Below are 19,288 nucleotides of genomic sequence, written 5' to 3'. Positions count from 1 at the left end.
TTGCCCAGACGACGGTCCATTCATGCGAGTTTTTCATTCCGACGCGTCAACTTAAAACGACACATGCTCTCGCCAGCGGGCGCGATCGTCAGTAAATGCGGCTAACGAGATCCACAGAGTTCGACGAGTGTCTGTGCGAAGGATAATGCGACTATGAGTTCTTAAAAATCAGCCCTTAAACTAAAAACACCTTCCAATTGGCACAAAATCAATTAGTTTTGCGGCAGTGAATATGCACAGCGGTTACATCTGACCCAAGAGAAAAGCACCAATCGAGAATTCCCCCCGCAAAAGACAAACTTTGGATTAGCCGTGCAGCCTCTGAGAGTTTTCGAAACGTAAGTGTCGAACGGGGCGTATGAGTTATGGTTCGGGGGCGTATGTGCAACATTCCGTGTGGGAAAAATAATATTTATTAAGTGTGGTTGCATCAATTATACTTACCGTGTCAAGTGCGGAATTTTTATTAATGTGCTTCTGTTAAAGGTTTCGCGGTTTCACCGTAACGTTTTCATTAAGTGCCAAAGAATAAATGATCTGCAATTTATTTTGCCTGGTAAATGGCAAGCCTTTGACTTCAAAATTCAAAAGTGAACAAATTATAATTAATTAAATTAAATAAGCAAAATTTGTATAAAGAATCCAAGCTTGTAGTACTTTAATATTTTTATTTTAATCTAAATCTAGCTTTCAATGTTGTTAATCTTTTAAAACAAAGTCGTTTTTAGTACCATCAACTTTAAATATTTTTTTATATTTATTTATCGACTTTAATTCAATAAAAGCATGTCAAGTGCTAATTGAATTATTCAAAAAATTAGAAATATATTTTTTTAAGCCAGAATAAGCGACTGCAAAATTTATTTCTTTGTTTGTTAGAGTTAGATTAATTCTTTTGCCAATAATTAATTCAAATTTTACTACATTTTTACAATATAAATTTTCACGAACTGAATTAATTTACCTTTTGTACAACAAAATGTAGTTTAATATTAACCCAAAGTCAAAGACACTCAATTCAATTCAAATGAATATAAGGAGCAGCTTAAACAATATCAAGAACATAAATCAATATAGTACAGCTCAATGGTTTTCAATTAATTATTCTGTCAACAAAATATATTTCCCCAATAATCAATTATTGCGCTTTTTTAATTAATTTAATTAATACCTTATCAATTCGATCAGCGGCGTGCACTTATATAAATTCAAATAGGCAAGCCCCTGCACCTTCTTAATCGAAATACAGTTCAATGTGCGCATTAAATTGGATTATAAACATTAACGGAGCTGTCAAAAATATCATTTCGTTCGCCAGACGAGAGCAAATCAATTAAGCTGATTGCAAACATTCTGACGGACAGTCGGCAGCCTTATCAATGAGATGTCAAAAAGAAGAAATCTAGACTACTGAGGGGAGCCCTTGCCCAACGACTCTTGGGTTGTTTGCTTTAATTTATAAACAGTTTGGTTGGTTTTTTGTGTTTCTTTGCCGTTTGGCTCGCTTTTGCGGACTGCAATTAAGTGTAAACATTTTGCAAGTTATGCAAAATAACGGCAATGTGGTTATGAGCGGTCATTTCTCGTGTGTTTGTCTCTTGGCCAAATGCATATTTTTGGAGTCTGTCGATCTGTTTTTGGTTTATTTCAGCTGGTGGGGGATTTCGCAAATATGCACGTACCGAAAGCCGAAAAACCCCATATAATGATGCGTTTTCCCCACCCCTGATCAAGTTTGACCCAAAAAACACGACTAGTTCAGGTCAATGTTAAGGTGAAATTGAAATTGAAAGCGAAACCAGGGCAAGGTCAACTTCCCTTTCAATGGAGTACAATTGGAGGGCCCCAGCGTAGAGCTTTCTAGTTTATCTGTCAAATATCGCTATTGATCGTTGACAAATTCGTCTTTTTTACGAGTTCCTATGCCATTTGCGCAGATCTTGCCAAATAGTGCTTTTTATGACCCCAGCAAATGCTGAATACAAACACTTGAAGGAAATAAAAACAATAAAAATTGAGAAATTTTTATGTGAAATGGTGTGAAATTTAGGGGTCAGCGAAAAGATTTGACGTATAACTGAAAATGCCAGCTAAACTGGCGACTTTGAAGGTCGCTGGAGTGGGGTGAAACAAACCTTTTTTGTGACGACATTACTAGAAGTTTCGGAAGATAAAGCTTAATACTTTTTCCAACTTATAATAAAAATTCCCATTTAACCATTAAAAAACAATAAATTATTCTTTTTTTGATCAGCAAACATCAAACATTAAATTTCTATCCATAATCCCTATTATGGCTTTCATAAAGCTACACAAATAATATATTTTTTTTGATTTATAGCTTGTTTTCAAAGCCAGTTGTCCCAATTAAATTGCAACGGTTTCATGGGATAATGAGATGTTTTTAGGGTCTACTAAATTTTAAGACCATACAAGTACTAGTTAAAGCAGGAATGCCAGTCTTCGACTTGTAACTCTTTTTAGCCCTATTTAATCACGCCACCTTTTCGCTTAGCCCCAATCAGTTTCACTTTCAGGCGAACCGCAGACAGCAATTTGGGCAGAATTCCCAGCGCTGTCTACACCTTCTGCAGCACTTAGTTGGCCCAGCCAGCTAGTCACTCATCCCACCAATCCATCCAGTTGTCCGCCCACCAATTGGCCAGACTCAAAAGTGGACACAGAAGTTGTCTTAAATTAACCGCAAGCGCAGGAGAAATACCTCTAAGAGCAATAGACGTCACACAAAAGGCGGCTTTTGTTGCGTTCGTTGCCGTTTTCCTAACCGTTAAATTGAAATATTGACACAAGTTGTGAGTATCTTTTTTCTACTACCACGGATTTTCTGATTCATTTGGCCGGTGGCCCGGGGCAGCCACACTTGCTAATAACGCGAACATACAATATCTGGCAGATAGGTTTACATAATGAGCGGGCCACGCTCTTTAATAGCTGCATAACTGATTGGCCCCCCCCCTGATAAGGCCGAGAAATTGGCAAATTGCCATTTGGCGGCTTAAAGTGCGAGAAAGCCATCAATCGCTAATTTTGTGGCCGCAGGCGAGACAAGCGAATCGAACTACAGAGCCCATGGAGCTCTTTGGCATTGTGGTGACTTAGGTCAGGATTGAAGTTGCCGGCCCACACACACTCGCGCACGACCTTGCCGGCTTGTTTTCTTTATTCCCCCATGACAACCCGATCGAACCCTTCTCAAAACCAGCGAAATTGATTCATGACTCGCATTAAAACGCCAGCTCGAAAAGGGCTTTTTTGATTTAATGGAAATTCTCGGGCGTAATTGGAGCATTTCGCGAATGGTTTCGTTTCGCCAAAAGAGCCGAAAAAACAATGTGGCCCATAAAATGTTCCCAAAAATAGACAGTGGGAGAGTGAGTGTACGTATAAATTACCACACTCGACGCAGCTGCTGCCGAGTATTGGAAAATGTTTGCCAATAATTTTTGCTGTTGATGGAGCGGCCGGCAACGCTTCAGTGATTGGCCACGGTTTAAGCCAAGTCTGCGACTTCGCTGGGAACTGGGGACTGCAACTGCGTCCGGACTCCATGACGTTCGTAGCAAAACAATCTCGAGTTTGGGTGAACGCGTGTCAAATGCCGAGGCAGCTAATCAAGTGATTTTGAAGATGAGAGCTCAATTAGGGCAACTCAATTGAAAAGGCAGTTATCGAACTACTGAAAAGTAGGCTTTTCTGAGTGTTTTTTGGGTTATTTGTGAAACTACAAATGTAATAGAAAGATAAACAAATAAAAATAAATTTAACAAATTTTAATTGGAAAGTAAAAAAGTCTTAAAATATTTGTTTTGTTTAATTTATTTATTTAAAATATTTATTTATCATAATTTTAATAAAAAAATAAATACTTATTAATTTTAATTTTATTAAAAAGGTAAATAATTCAATCAATAAACTAAAAAATTAAAAATCACTCTTATTATATTATGAATTATATTTTTATACATTTTTTTTTAATTTTACCACAAATTTATTTTATCTATCAAGAACCTAACTTTCACTCCTACCAAACCCCAAGGTCAAGTTCGTTGCCTAAGTCTTTCGTTTGTCTTGCAGCCTTTTCATTTTCTATGCAAAACTTGCTCCACTTTTTTCAATTCCCAAAACAACAATTATTAAACATGAAGTTTAATGTTAATGTTGAATTACTTAATGCCATTTAAATTGTTTACATCGCTGCTGCAGTGTCTGCTGTTGTTGTTGTACCATTTATAGAATGATTTGTTGCGCTTGGCCTGGCTAGGTGAGCTACGAGCTATGCGAGTACACATGTAAATATACCCATCGCTTTCGCTCTCGATGCGTTGTATCTTAATTGGGCTGAACAAAACGATGGCATAATATACTCAGGGTACGCGGGAGTAGACTCCCCACCAAGGAAAGTGTGGCGCTACCAAGCGGAAAAGTCTCGCACAGAAAGAAAAGGCTAAAAATTAAAACAAAAATATACGTTAAGATACATTTTTTAACTCTTGAAAATATAACTTTATCTGAAGTAGTTAGAACATTGAAAGTATTCTTTATAAATCTCATTACCTTATAAAAAAACCAATCAACTTATACAAATGCTTACAAAAAGTACCTACACCAAATTTAATTGAAATAATTGAAGCTTTGGAAACACTTTCAAGTTTTTTTCGCCGTGCTGCTGCTGCTGGGGGCATGGCCAAATAAATGCCCTGCCCCATGTGTAAGCTGCAATTAGAGCTAAATGAGAGAGCACTTCCAGTTCGAACGGAGACTTCCGTAAAGATTTTATGTTTATCTCAATGTCAACAGCGGAAAAGATGAACGAACCTTTCGCATGCGAAATCGATTCGCACAGAAAGAGGCAACCCACAGTTTCAATAATTGCATACAATTTGCCAATCAACGCGTTCCCAACGATGCCAATTATGAAATGCCGGGCCCTTGTGTCCAAGTGCTTGCCCTTTTTGTGGGCGCAGCCTTTTGGCCATGGCTTATGAAGCCATTCAAGTGCCCGGCGGTCAAAAGGAGGAAAAGGAAGGAAGCTGGGGCTGCAGCTGGTGATTCCAAAAAATTGATATTTTATATATGTAATAAAAGCGCAAAAAAAAGAAAGAAACAAAAATAATAAGGACCACAAAATAATAAAGCGTTGGATGCCAAAAATTAAGCAGAAATTTATTAAAAATGCATAAAACAGGCCGAAATATCGCACTCCAGCCGAAAAAAAACTGGATTTGGGTGCAGCTGAGGATGGTAGATTGTGAGTGCGGGAAAGAGAAAAGAGGCGCGTGACCTTCGCACTACTCAGCAAAAAGTCCGCGGCAACCTGAAACCGAAGCTGTGTGAAATTATTAAATCAGCAGCGACTGCACTGCCAAGAAACCAAAACAAACAAGTGCAACCAGAGACATCGCAGCCACAAGAGACAGCCAGGCGGAGACAGAGCCACTTCAGCTGGTGGCTACTGTTTGGCAAGAGGCAACAAGGCAAGGAAAGCAGCGAACTTGAGATACACTCGACGGCACTTCGGGGGAAGATATGTGGTAATATGTGAGGGAGGCAAACAGAGCTCACAGAGGACTAGAGAAATACTGGGAAAATGTAGAAATATCATTAAATACTCTTCTTGGAAATATATCTTAAAAAACTGTTGAAAATGAACTAAGAAAAATATAAAAAAAATATTAAGTAGTCTTTCTACAAAATATTTAAATTAAATATATAAATTTAATAGTAAAATGTATATTTTCTGATATGACTATAAAATAATAACAATACAATTTTAAAATTTCTAAATAGATTAAATAATCACTTCCGCTACTTGACTGGTTATAAAATAATTTCATAATTATGCAGTGAGCTATCATAAAACAAATAAGTTTGAGAAAAAAGATTACAACAAAACTAATTAAAATATTCCTTGACAAAGGGAAAAACCACCTGCTTAAGCCAGAAGCACAGCGCCAAATGCCAATGTTTGCTTAATGTTGTAACCCATTTAAAGTTCACAAAGCCAGCGCTAAATGTGGGTTTTCCCAAATCGATATCCTCCCAGTGAGTTTATCACAATACCCTCAGAAGGCGCAGCTCTTGACTCACACTTAGAAATGCACGCGAGCAACAGCAACAGCAGCAGCAGCAACATGTACAGCAGCAACATGAGCGGCAGCAACATGCAGCAGGTGCAAGCGGGAAGGTAGATTTTCGGCAAATGCCAACGAACGCTGAGTGTGGTTTAGTGGCCTGCTGGCCAGGCAACCTACTTCTGCCACCGCTTTTGCTGCCTTGCGACTGCGGCTACGACTGCAATCGAAAGTGAGGCTGAGAGACTGCGACTGCAGATACATAGATACTTGGATATACAGCCGTGGAGTCGGGTTGGGTATCGTCGTCGTCAGCTGTTAGAAAGCTCCGCTGGACATGGTGCTCCAGTGCGGGCCAGTGGCATGTGGCAGTTGCAACACATCCAGCCAGTTGCCATATATACACCTCTGGACTGGGGATATATGGCTATTATAAAACCGTATTTAGGTCAATCAAATTTCGCATTTGGCATTTTGAAATTTCTTTACGCAAATGCTTGTGCTATTTTTTAATGATTTTCTAGCCAAGCCAATCCAGTCCAGTTCAGAGTCCCGGCGTCTCATTTTCGGATTACATAATGCTGCTTATGCCAAAGAAGCCAGTTGACCACGCCGTGGCCAATAAGCCAATAAGCACAATAAGCACAAAATGGTAAAATAAAACGTGTTTTTTCTCTCCTCGAATTTTACCACTTTATTTTCTGGGGGACTTCTTAATGGATTGGCTCGGGCTGTTGAGGCGTGAACTGTGGCCAAAGAGTGTGCAACAAGGGGTTAATGGCGATGGAGGAGTGTCGCTGTGCAAGATGATAAATAATAGCCATTTCCGACTGGCGAATGATAAATGCAGCTCAACTGCGAATGAAGTCGTTATCCAGAACCAGAACCAGAACCAGCCGCCATGTTTCCGCATCCTTTCCCTTTGGAAATACCCTTGGGAAGTTGGCAAATTAAATGCGGCCTTAATTATTTTATGCTCATTAAGCGCACAGCTACGTATTTGCCCTGGCAAAATGCCAGAAATTAAGGCAGCGTCTGCTGGCCCAAAGCTGTTTACAATCTGGCTGCAATTAAAAGAGATACGCCAAAAAACAAGAAGCAAAACAAAGTAAAAAATATAAATGTCATTAATTGGGCTTAAATATTTTTTAGGTTTTTTTTTAGTATTTCTGTTTTGTATCCAACTTTACACAACTTTGTTCATAAACCAAAATCGCTCAATTGTGACAGCTGTTTAACTAACATTTCAGTTATGTCAGAAGTCAATTAAATATAATTTGCCCTCACTTGAGATGCGGCTTAAATGAAAATCTTGGCAAATGACCAAATGGGCTATGAGCTCACACGCGGAGCGACAAAAAATAGAGAGTCCAATTTAAGCATAAGTCCAGACAAGCAAAGTTCGTTGCCTCAGTCATTTGTTTTGGTTTTTGAACTTTGCATGCAAATTTTCTTTTTTCTGCTTTTGCCCCATATAAAACTTAAGTTTCACTGATTACTGACGTTAGTTCAATTCCGCTTTCAGTTTTCCAGACTTCTCGCATTATTTCCATTTCAATATTTTATTTATTGGCATTTATTTGCATATTTCTAATGAAAAAATAATTACAAGGGATTAACAAGACACATAAAAGCAATTATTGGAATAATTCCAGCATGAAGCAATTTATCAAATGCTTATGGAAAATTTGGGAAACGATAAACCTAGCCATAATATAAACGAAATACATTTTACTAAAATAAAATATGATCTGATTTTAATACTTGCTCACGTGCACTGAAATGAGCTTGATTCCGCTTTGCCTGATTAAAGCACTGAGGTCTTCACGTTTTTCCTGGATCCCCCCAATAAATTCCATTTTACTTGCTGCATTTTCAATTAGTAAGCAAATGAAACTGTGCCGGTGGCCGGTGGCCGGTAGCCGCTGGTTGGTGGCCAATTAGCATATTGTCTGTGGCTTAAGGTAACGACCTGCCAGCGGAGAGGGTTCCCCGGCACTCACGTACCGAGTGACAAATGTATTTACGCCATGGAGCATTTATCAGCCACCGGGCTAATAAAAACATGTATTATTATACTGTTGAAACTGAATTTATGGCACGATTCATTGCGGTTTCGACTAGGTCCGCTTGAAAAATGCAGCTAATCGCAGCCGAATCTTTTCGGAGGAGCAGTAAGCCAAGGCTGTGTGCGAGATTCTAGAAATTCTCCAGCATCTCAGGCTGTCCAGCGTCGCCAGCTTTTGCGAAAATTGACCCCAGGAAGTGCTTGACCGAAGCAGCAGCAGCAGGCTAATTACATTTTTAATTGCTTTCCATAAATATGTTGTTGTCCCCCACTCGCCGCTGAACTAATCCACCTCAACCGCTTTTATTGCCACTATCTCCGATAGACTTGAATTATGGGCTTGGAAAAGCATTACCTGCGATATGGACGCACCGCTAGAGATCACCTCCTTGACTGGGCCACCTGTGGGCGTGGTCGACGGCAGCAGCAGCAGCAGCAGCAACATCTACAGCAGCAACAGCAATCGCAGCAGCAACATCCCCAGCAGCAGCAACAAGCACAGCCATCACAGGGGCGGAGGTCACGCCCCCATGTGACACACAGGGGGACGCCACTCTCCATGCTGATATCAAATGGAGTTAGGATTAGCAATAGTAAGTACAGCCAACTTAATTATACGGCAAAATGTGCCAGTCACTCGAGTGGCATATTGCTGTTCTATATCTAATGAATAGCGGATAATGATGTTTTGACTACACGGATTCGAAAGCTAGAGCGGTGAAAAACAATTAGTAGATTGATTTACGGATGAAGTAAAATATCCATGGGGTTAATGGAAAATGTAGGAAACATGAGAAGAAGTCTTTTGGAATAATTCAGAATTTTTTGTACTTACCAAATATATATAGTTAAGTTATTATCCAAAATAGTAAGTAACAGTACAGTTTTGTCCAACTTTTCCATTAAAGGAAATGCCTTGACTGACAGCCACTCAAGTTCCTATCGTCTTTGACAATCAACAAGAAAATTGAATTAAGGAAAAATGTGATTAAATGCTCAATTAGCCAACTAAAAGTCAATATCAACTGCCAAATTGGCCAGAGGCTTGTTAGGCTGGCTGAGAGCGAAGCTGGATAAAATACCGCAAAATGTTGTTTTTCAAAACTGGTCATCCAAGAACTGCAATCGAATGATTGAAAAACGTGTATTTTGGCCGAAAGGAAAAACCAAGCGGCCATAGCAAAAAATAGCCGAAAATGCGAAAAAAAAAATACAAAACAATTTAAAGTTGAAAGCAGCTAGACTAGGCAGCCAACTAAGCGCAGATGTAAATCAAGGAAACACACAGACACGAACTCGAATTCGCATTCAAGCTGCGGCGAGTAGCGTTCTTTGCAATGGCCGACATTGCGTATACGCCGAGCGAGCCAAGCCAAGTTGGTCGAAGGCAGCCAAGTGTGCAAACAGGCAGCAAAAGCTGGCTAATACTAATACAGCTGGTAGCCATGGCCAAGAACATTCGCCAGAGAGGGACGGACAGCTAACTGAACTTGGCTTAAACTGCGCCCAGGCTCCAGTTTGTTTACGTTTTTCTGTATTTTCTGGTTTCGGTTTCACATCGCTTTCGAGGCATTTTCGACTGTTTCGATTGTCGCTTGTATAGAATTATACTTTAAGCGCTTTGCACTTGACAATTGGCCTGCCTTTATTGCCATGTTGGCCGAAGTGCCTTGCTATTGGACTTCTAGGGGATGCTGTTTGTGGCCAGGGGCAATTATGGGTACTTCTGTGGGACGTGATCACTGCAGAGGATTTATCTCAGTTTTATGCTTGAGATTTAAGGCCAACAGATTCGAGTCTTAATTGCTGGCAGTACTTTGAGTTCATCTTCCACGTTACTTAAATAGCTTCTTTTATCGAGGAAGCCTCAGCTGATCTCTCTTGGCTTTTTCACCACTGTGCTTGGGCAATTCTACTGCAGTGCTCGGGCCTGAGCATAGCAAACAGCAGCAGGCAAACAACAAGCTGCATTAAAAGCACAAAATTCGCAATTGAAAACTCTGCGGCCAGCTATACTAGCCACTATTAGCCGCCGACTACTCGGACTTGCGAAGACCAATAGCAGCGAATAGCCACGAGCTCATTCAAAGCAAATATGAAAATGTTGCCAAATCAATAGACGAGTTTAGGTGGGGAGACGGGGGTCGAAATGGCCACACGAAAAAATTGTACTTGGTATAACAATTAACAATAGATAGAAGGATTTTCTTGAACACTAAGTTAGGCATTTAGGAATTTTTAGAAAGAACTTTGAAACGCGATAAAAATTAACTAATTATGAATTTTAAATGTTTTTCTATTTAATTGTAGCTTAGAAGTGTTTTATTTATAACTTTTTCTTTGCTTAAATAACTTGTATTCATGCTCTAAAATAAATGTAAAATATTTGACATTATTCTATCATCACTATCATATTTAAATCTATTTTTTCCTGTGCAACTGAAGCTGCAAAACGGTGAATGAGTGCCGAAAAAGAGTGAACGAGTGGGTTCCGAGTGGATTCATTGGATTCAAGGGGCCAGTGATAGCGACAGTGAGTGGAAATCAAGTAGCCGCCGTGGATGCCGAGGCGACTCGAGAGAGGGGGCATGAATTAACACATTCGGGCTGCTTTTGACCAATTCTATGTCCAAGGTACGGGCTCTAGGGGCGGGGTGGGAGGCATTTTGGCCATTTGTTTGGCCGGCTCAAACAGAAACAGGCGCGTTTGCCGTCGTCGCAGTGGCTCAAGTGGCTCAGCTCAGCGCAGCCGAAGAAGAAGAGTTCCCCACTGCAGCGCACTCTTTGGCAACGCAAAAACAACTCACGTCTGCGAGTGTGCTTTGCGATTATATAACCAGATGCTGGCATTAAGGCCTGGCCAAGATCGTGCCGCTGCTTTGGTTACTCTGCGGAGGAATTTTCAAGCTATTGACACAGAATTCAGCCAGCCAGAAGTCAAAATAAATAATATGTCTGGGTAACGCTCAAATATTTAACAAGCATTTTTAGTCTTTTCATTTTGGAAATATGTTAATTCCAAATTATTAAGAAAGAAATGCAAGAAACTGTCAAAACAGGAACAAGTATTTAAAAATAAATATGCTAAAAAATTAACAAGTCGAACATAAGAGTATAAACACTAAAAAACCAGGAAGTTAAGAAGGACTCTATATTAATGGGCCCACAGAACTCTCCACACCAGGAAGCCCAATTAATTAATGACATCACAACTTAACAGCACAAGCTATTAAGAGGAACTTACAAAAATTTCCAATCTCGCCAAATAAATCTAAATGGGGTCATCAATAACATTCCGTTTCGATCTTGGCTGACTCAACCGAGTAATGCTGCCGGTTTGCTTTCCATTGTGGGTTTCTCCCCAGGATTTCCTTTCATCTCGGGGCAAACTTTCCAGATCCAGTTCCTAACCTTCGGCCGGCGCTTCTCCTTAGGCACATACCCTTACTGCGGGTCCTTATCCCCGGCGAGAATCAGTTGTAAACGCTTTAATTAAGGCCCGAAATGCGATAACTTAAATGCAAATCTGCCGCGAAGGCACGTCCCGGCGGCCAGAAACTGGTTTTCCCCTCGTGGGACATGCCCATAGCCAGGGCCCTTTGTTTCGGCTAATTGGGCCGGACCACTGAGGGATCGCAAGTAACGAAAGAGTAGTATGCCAGATTTGCTCTCGCCTGATGCAAATTGTAAGGCGTACGAGGAAGTGATCTGGGACCGCCAGGAATTGCCTTTATTATTTGCTTAAACAAAAGTAAACAACATGGGTAGGGGCAGCCGGATCATGGCTTGGATGATTATTATTACAGCGGCACGTTCTTGGGCGAAATCTCGGCTCTCGATTGTCTCGGCCAACTGCAAATGCCCGGCTCTATTGTTAATGGATACGGTGTACTGTACAGTATTGTCTACCGGGCACTAGAAACTGTCTATTGAAATGGTATATGGCCAGCACGCTTTGTTGCCTTTCAGACGCCGCTTTTTTTTTCGTTGGCCAAGAGCCGCGAAGCAGCTGCAGCTTTACGGCCGGTAATTGTGAGCGTTAATTTTAACAGGCAATTGGGAAACTTGCGTTTATTCTTTTTCGTTTTTAGTTTTGGGGCCAAGCTTCGGCAGAAACGGAAAACCAGGTTGGACAGACCTCCCAGCGAACAGCAAATGTTTCACTTAAACCCTCGCAGCTAATATTACCGACAATTTAAATTGTTTCATTTAAGCAGTTTCAAAGTCTATGGCAATTGCAGTGCTCTAAAGGTTTTCTCGCTTCTCGTTGATTGGGCTCTTAACTCATTTTTTTTTGGTTTGTTAATCTCTGTGCGTGGTTTTTGGATAGCTGTCGAGTCTAGAAGCTCGGAAATATGAGCATCGCGTGCTCGGCTGTAATTTGCAAAAGAAACAAGCATATGACACCAGCGGCCGAATCCAAATGGGGCAGGGGCTCATCAAAGGGGATGGGTTCTTATGCTAAAAAAATATTTTTAAATATACTAAGAAAATAGGAACTAGTGTATGAGAAATCAACCTTTCAGATTTAAATCTTAATATTATACGAGATTTTGAATTTCAGTTATCCGAGGCACACCTGTATAATTTCTATAATTATCACTTCTATCAAAAAAACGTACTGCTACATATTTTTAGAATAATTTCTAATCAATATAATTTTTTTGTAATTTTAAATGTAAAGTTTACTGCCACTTTATTTATTCCACAATTGAAAACAAACATTTAGTAAATGTAGTTTTTTACACGGCACTCTTTCTTGAGAATTTAAACAACTTTGTCAAGCTTTATTTATTTATTTGAATTTTGCTTATTTGTTCTATACTCACATTACCCTGTTTACACCGCCTCTGCCTCTGTTGTAACTGCACCCTTTTGTGCCCGTATAAACAGGTAAGGGAAAATATCACAAAAACCATCGAAAACATAGCGCAAAACAGCAGCATGGAAGTAAGTAGGTATTTTACTCTGGGATCAGCATAATTGTCAACGGTCGTCAGTCATCGGTTGCTGACGTATCAATTGTGTGCCAAATGTTTAGTGACCATATCGCTACGGCTGTATGGCCGTATGGCTATATGGATAGGTGTACTGTACCCCCGATCTCGGCCTGAAACCCGATTTGCAATCGCCGTTCGATTGCAGTAACTCTAGAGCTTAGGGAAACTGAGCCAGCGAATAAAGCCTTCCGTTGAGCCGCTGTCTTCCCTTGACCTTGGGCTCCCAAAAATGTTATGTGCCTCGTTTTATGACACTTGTTGTCGCTTTTTGGACTTTTTTCGTGCCTTTTCTTCACTCTCCTGGCTTTTGCGTAACTTTCTCTGGCCCATAGTTTATGGTCGCCGGGCTCTTCAGGGTCAGTGGAACACGTAGAAAAGAAGCCGCCTGAACTTTGCCAGGCAAAAAATGATACAATGCACATACTCACATAATCCGGCTGTATTTTGACAGCAATTATCGCGCCCAGTTTCCATGGGGGTTTAGTGAATTCCAAGCTGATTTATGGCCCTCAGACTGTATCTTTAAATTGCCCTTACAGTAGGATAGGTCTTTAAGTTGGGTATTAAATAATATCAAAATCTGCGTATTTCGATTATACAAAAATGTATCATACATAAAAATATCTCTAGAACATATCAAAGGTTCTTAAAGTCGCAAATAATTTTGGGTTACTTTAAGATATTATTCATTAGTTACATAATAATTCGTTATAAATGCATGTACCACATAATCCTAGTCATTTCCCATATCATCTGCATTCAGTATAGGGCATTTCAAGATTCGTTTTTCCCAGTTCATTGCCTTCCCTGTTGACTTCCCTCTTTGCTTTTTTTCGAGCTTATCGCTGACGTCGCCGCTTTTGACTTAGTGACCTGCAAAAATCGAAGCAGCGCCGTAATGCGCTTTATAAGATAATAAATAAAAAATAAAATTGAAATTTATGTTGTTTCAAAACGCTTCACCTTGCACTTTTTCGGGGCGGCGGCATTTTGGCGAAACTTGATAGCGAAACGTTTCTCTCGATCGAAGCGGCGTGGCGATCGGCTTGTAGTTCGTTGACTGATCGCCACAAGTGCACCGAAAAACGCGTGAAAAAGTGTTCAGAACCCGTTGGCATTGTACGCCCATCATCATCATCGTCGTCGTTGTCATAATCATCAGCGGATTCGGATTCGTCAACCGAAATGCTGCTGGCCACGCCCACCGCCCCAAAGTGCCAGCAAGGTGATGTGGATGTTGATGTTGATTTTGATTTTGATTTCGATGCTGCGGGTGTCCAGTGCCCAGATATCCAGAGGCTAAGTGCACGGGCCAATTAGCATTGCATCGCCCGCGATTAAGTTTCAATTAGTGATAACAGAGGGTCGTAACTTTTGGCAGCTGTCATACATATAAGTCGGCCAAGATCGCGATTGAATGCCCGCGCGATGGCAACCCGAGGTGTTGACCATTGTAATTGTGTGTGACATCCGTGAAGTTGCAGCGTGAAGTTCGCAAACAATTTTATTTTATTTACCTTACGAAATTGCATTCAAAAAGCAGGCATTAAAGGAACATGAAAGGCTGCCTTTCAGGGGGTAATTTTCGCAATAATTCAGGCCACAAACTGGTGTTGAACAATCTTATGATTCAAACATTTTGCTTTGCTTTCTAATATTATACCCCAAGTGTTAAGTAATAATATCTTATTTATTTTGAAAATAGATGCTGTATTAAAATATTAATTTATTTACCTTTTCTTCAACTTCCAGATAGACTAGCTGTGATAATTATTGGAATAATTACTTTAACCTTAGGCATTATTTTATCTTCCATGCCTTGGCTGGACTATTTCATACTAAAGGTGGGTGGTTCGCTCAAATGAGGGTATGCTCCTTATAAAATAACATGTTTTCCCCCGCAGAACTTAAGGCTGTGGAACGATACATTGAGCTATCACTATTGGCAAAGGCCTGGCGTCATCCGACTGACCAAGCTCTACATCTACAATGTGACCAATCCAGATGGTTTCCTGCGGGGTGAGAAGCCCCATTTGCAGGAAGTGGGTCCTTTTGTCTACAGGTAAGCCTTGGCGTTAGTTGAAATATTTTTTTGGCCATAAATCTGGGCAATTGAAAAATTCGTTACGGCTTTTCCAAACGCCGGGGCTGTGGAAAACCTTTGGGCATAAACATGGGCATAGATAAATTTCCACGGTGGCTTTGGCACAGCACTCCAATTGGTCATGGTTTGCTGGGAAGTTGATGGCTTAATACCTGTAATTAGAACCGCAAGTGGCTAAAGCAATTCAAGTGGCTGAAAAACATAAGCTACGGCAACGGTCAATGGTTAACTTATTGAACTTCTAGGAGGGTTAATTAGTGGCGTAGGAAGTGATATCTGGCTTATTTTCAGTGAAGTAGAAATTCATAGACAGATAATTACAGTTTAGACCACGAAAAAGTAGTACATTTAGCGTTCTTAGTATCTTTATTAGGAATTTGGATTCAGGTTTGAGTGGGAGGCAATCTTTGATGTGTAATACACCTTTGCTTGTATGGATTTAACTAAACCTCCTAATATTTTCCCATTAATCACTTATCACAATCAGATTAAACTAAGCAAACAATCGAATTATCTCTTCGGATTTTAACACCCAATCAGGCTGGCCAACAGCCGTGAGCCGTCGTGCAATTAGTTGGCCAATTAAACCGTGAGCTCGCAGCTCTTGAAGGCGAGTTTCCGTCGATCGAGATTACAACATCTAGAGCTCGTGCAAACGCAATGCACTGCTTAATAATAGGCTTTTATATTTAGTCTATGGTGAACCCGTTTAAATGAAGGATAACCTGAGAGGGTTCGGTTCAAAGTAATCAATCATTACAGCGCTAGGCCAGCGATTACTCTGCGAGTGTACGCGGAATCTCGGATGGTGATGAGATGCTAAAAATGTAACCATAATGACAAATCGAGGCCCAAAGTGCCCGTCATCCGCTGTTACTTTTTATGTTGGCTTCAACTTGTTTTGTTTCGGTTTTTTCCCTGTTTTCTCTGGCTCGAAACTGAACTTGACATTCAATTGCTTTGGCTTTTTGTGTTGGACGCCCCTGACTTTGGACCACGAAACCGAGTCCGCAGCACGTGCCGATCAATGATAAGATATTATTTGCCCCTTTCTCCGCTCTTTTCAGGGAAGACATGCAGAAGGTGAATGTCAAGTTTCACGAGAATAACTACACCGTGTCATATCAGCATAAGAAGATACTGCAATTTGTTCCTGAACTGAGTATTGATAAGGACACGCCCATCACCACGCCCAACATCCCGCTGCTGGTAGGGATTTTTAGGCTCTAAATATATAGAAACGTACTAACTACTCTATAAACTTCCCCTATTAATAGACCCTCACCAGCCTCAGTCCTAAGCTCGGATATCTGCTGTCGAAAACCATATCCGTGGTGGTAACGGCTGCCCAGTTCAAGCCCTTCATCAATGTCACTGCCGAGCAGCTGGCCTTCGGCTACGACGATGCCCTGGTGAGCCTGGCCCACAGGTTCTACCCGAAGCACATGCGGCCCATGGAGAGAATGGGCCTGCTCCTGGGTCGCAACGGCACCCTCACGGAGGTGTCCTCCGTCAGGACGGGCATGGATAGCATGGACCAGTTTGGCTACATAGACCAGCTGAATGGCATGGATCATCTGCCGCACTGGAGTGAGCCACCGTGCACAAGTATAGCTGGATCCGAGGGATCCTTCTTTCCGCCGCGGGAACTCACCAAATCCGAGATGGTCCACATCTACGACAAGGATCTCTGCCGGATTATCCCGCTGAAGTATGTGGAGAGCCTGGAAAAGGATGGCATAGCGGCGGATCTGTTCAGGCTGCCCAATAATTCGTACGGCGATTCCGCCCACAATCCCGAGAACAAGTGCTACGACTCAAGCGACTATGAGCCCATACAGGGGCTCCAAAACATCAGTCCCTGTCAATATGGCGCCCCCGTTTACATATCCAATCCGCATTTCTTTGAATCCCATCCGGATCTTCTCAATTCTGTGGAGGGCCTGAAACCAGAACGTGAGAAGCATGAAACGTACTTCAAAATACAACCGGTGAGCTTTGGGATCACATATCTTATAATAAACTTAAATTATACAACATTAAAGCTCTATCATGTCTTTGCTGAAATTTATTTTTAAGTTTATAAATTCTGACTAGATTATTTAAGATTTGCTTTACAAAATGTACAGATTTCGATTGAAGGCTTAAAAATTTTATTGTTCTTTGAACTCGTTGTCTTCTAAGTACTTCATATGTGACATTCTAGTGTCAAGAGCTTAAGTATCTTGTGTTTTTCCGCACCGTAATTCTAATTTGCTTTCGATTCTCTCCAGAAACTTGGAGTACCGCTGGAGGGTAAAGTGCGGATTCAGCTGAATCTAAAGGTGACGCGTGCCAAGGACGTCTATCCAGTGCGTGATTTTCGAGACTTTGTCTTTCCGGTCATGTGGCTGGAAGAGGTGAGCTATCAAGTTCCAGAACACACCCAGAAAATGTGCTAATAGCCGTGCTTTTTAGGGCATCTCTGAGCTAACGCCCGCCATCAAGCGATGGATTTACTTGGGCACTGTAATAGCCCCAAGTGCCGTGCCCATAGGATCCTATCTGATGATCCTGGGCGGAGCCTTTGCCATCATCTTCAGCTTTGTGCGAGCCTATCAGAACGTGGTTTTCGCCCGGGATCCCACGCTGGAGATCCTCGAGATGGGCAGGAGGTCCTTGAGGCGGGGCAGCGATTTCATAGCCCATCAGCAGCACAGGTTACTCATCCATCATCGGGACAGCTACTCCCTGCTGAGGCATGGACCCATGGCCACCTGTTTGGGCGAGGGAAACCGGGAGGAGGACTCGGAGCCCATTATCGATGGCAGCCTCAGTGCGGGAATCAGTCAGGAGTCTTAGTTGCGGACATATAGATATAGAACCCTAGATCCTTAAGGCATGAATCTGTGAGAATCTGTGTGTGTGTGCCTGAGAGTATTTAATCCTAGTTTCTTTCTGGCCAAAATCGTGGCATATACCTGACGTTCTTGCCACTGCATAAGCATTATCATTACTCAGTTTCCACATCGAAGGCAATCAATCACTTTCAATCATCTTGCTGCTACCAACGCCAAAACGGGTTTGCTAGTAATTTGTATCTTGTAGATAGACGTATGAATTTGTACACATTTTTGTCACAGGAATGCTACAAATAATTCACTAGTCAATGATTACAATGTGAAGAATGCAAGCACTCATTTCTAGTTTCGTTAGCCGTAACTCTTAGATAGTCGTAGGCGTAAGATATACTTTATGTATTTGTTAAATAATGTTTAGGCTGAGGATGTACGAAATTTTGTAATATAAATGTAAATTTTGAGAATTTTATCTGGAGATTCTTTATCTGGGATTTTTAAAAGATTTTTGGACTTCTTAAGAGTTTGTTTAAAATCAAACTCCCTGTTCACTTGTGTTCTCAAATTTCTTAAATATATCATTAGACTCCATAAATCCAAGCTGTGAGCATAAATCTGCTTGTTAACAGCAGATTCTCTATCTCCGAGCTTTGGCAGCTCCGAGAACAATTCCCGACTCTTATAAATCAAAGTACATAAAAAACTCAGGACTCGGGAAAAATGCACTAGAACATAAGCAAGGGAACTGCCTTTCGTTCCCTTGAAGTTTTTGTTGATTGACGCACTTTTGACGTCTCCACAATTCCACACACAGCCAGTCATTTTCCGCATTTCCCCTAGAAAAATAGAAAAATACCCACACGCACACGGGTCTTATGAGCAATAAATTATACACAAGTTCTGGAGGAAAATGGGGCGTAGGGGGTGGCTAGTTTAGACCACTTGGCTGGGCTTTTGTTTCGGAAATAAAAAACAGGCACAAGAAATATGATGTTTTGCAATGTTTGCACTGAAGTCCCGGGGAAAACGAGGAAAACGGAAGAGCGAAAAACGAATCAAAAGAATGAAATTTCATGGCAGGCAGGAGGCAAGCGGCACAAGTCGTAAGAAAAGCGTTTTCATTTCATTTGGCAAAAATGTTTATACAAAACCAATTTTACAATTTTCGATTCAATTTCTGCTGCTGA

At 41.0% G+C, this 19,288-nt stretch overlaps 1 protein-coding gene across 3 annotated transcripts; it reads left to right on the top strand.

Annotated features, from left to right (window-relative positions):
- The first annotated feature begins 19 nt into the window (after window positions 1-19).
- Window positions 20-18,573, top strand: LOC108035571 (lysosome membrane protein 2). Of its 3 annotated transcripts, XM_017111240.3 has the most exons (8): window positions 20-338; window positions 8,486-8,753; window positions 14,913-15,004; window positions 15,065-15,222; window positions 16,332-16,473; window positions 16,542-17,255; window positions 17,538-17,663; window positions 17,722-18,573. In XM_017111240.3, exons 2-8 carry the CDS (start codon window positions 8,495-8,497, stop codon window positions 18,103-18,105), a joined length of 1,875 nt encoding a protein of 624 aa, XP_016966729.1. In that variant the 5' UTR covers window positions 20-338; window positions 8,486-8,494; the 3' UTR covers window positions 18,106-18,573. The 3 variants fall into 3 exon arrangements, with proteins under 3 accessions (XP_016966729.1, XP_016966731.1, XP_050742209.1); XM_017111242.3 differs by lacking the exon at window positions 8,486-8,753; XM_050886252.1 differs by lacking the exons at window positions 20-338; window positions 8,486-8,753 and adding an exon at window positions 14,229-14,385.
- The last annotated feature ends 715 nt before the right edge of the window (window positions 18,574-19,288 follow it).

The sequence above is a fragment of the Drosophila biarmipes genome, chromosome 3L, assembly GCF_025231255.1.
Source record: "Drosophila biarmipes strain raj3 chromosome 3L, RU_DBia_V1.1, whole genome shotgun sequence".
Classification (NCBI taxonomy): domain Eukaryota; kingdom Metazoa; phylum Arthropoda; class Insecta; order Diptera; family Drosophilidae; genus Drosophila; species Drosophila biarmipes.
Note: the sequence above shows the minus strand (reverse complement) of the source record. Positions and strands in the feature narration are given on the sequence as shown.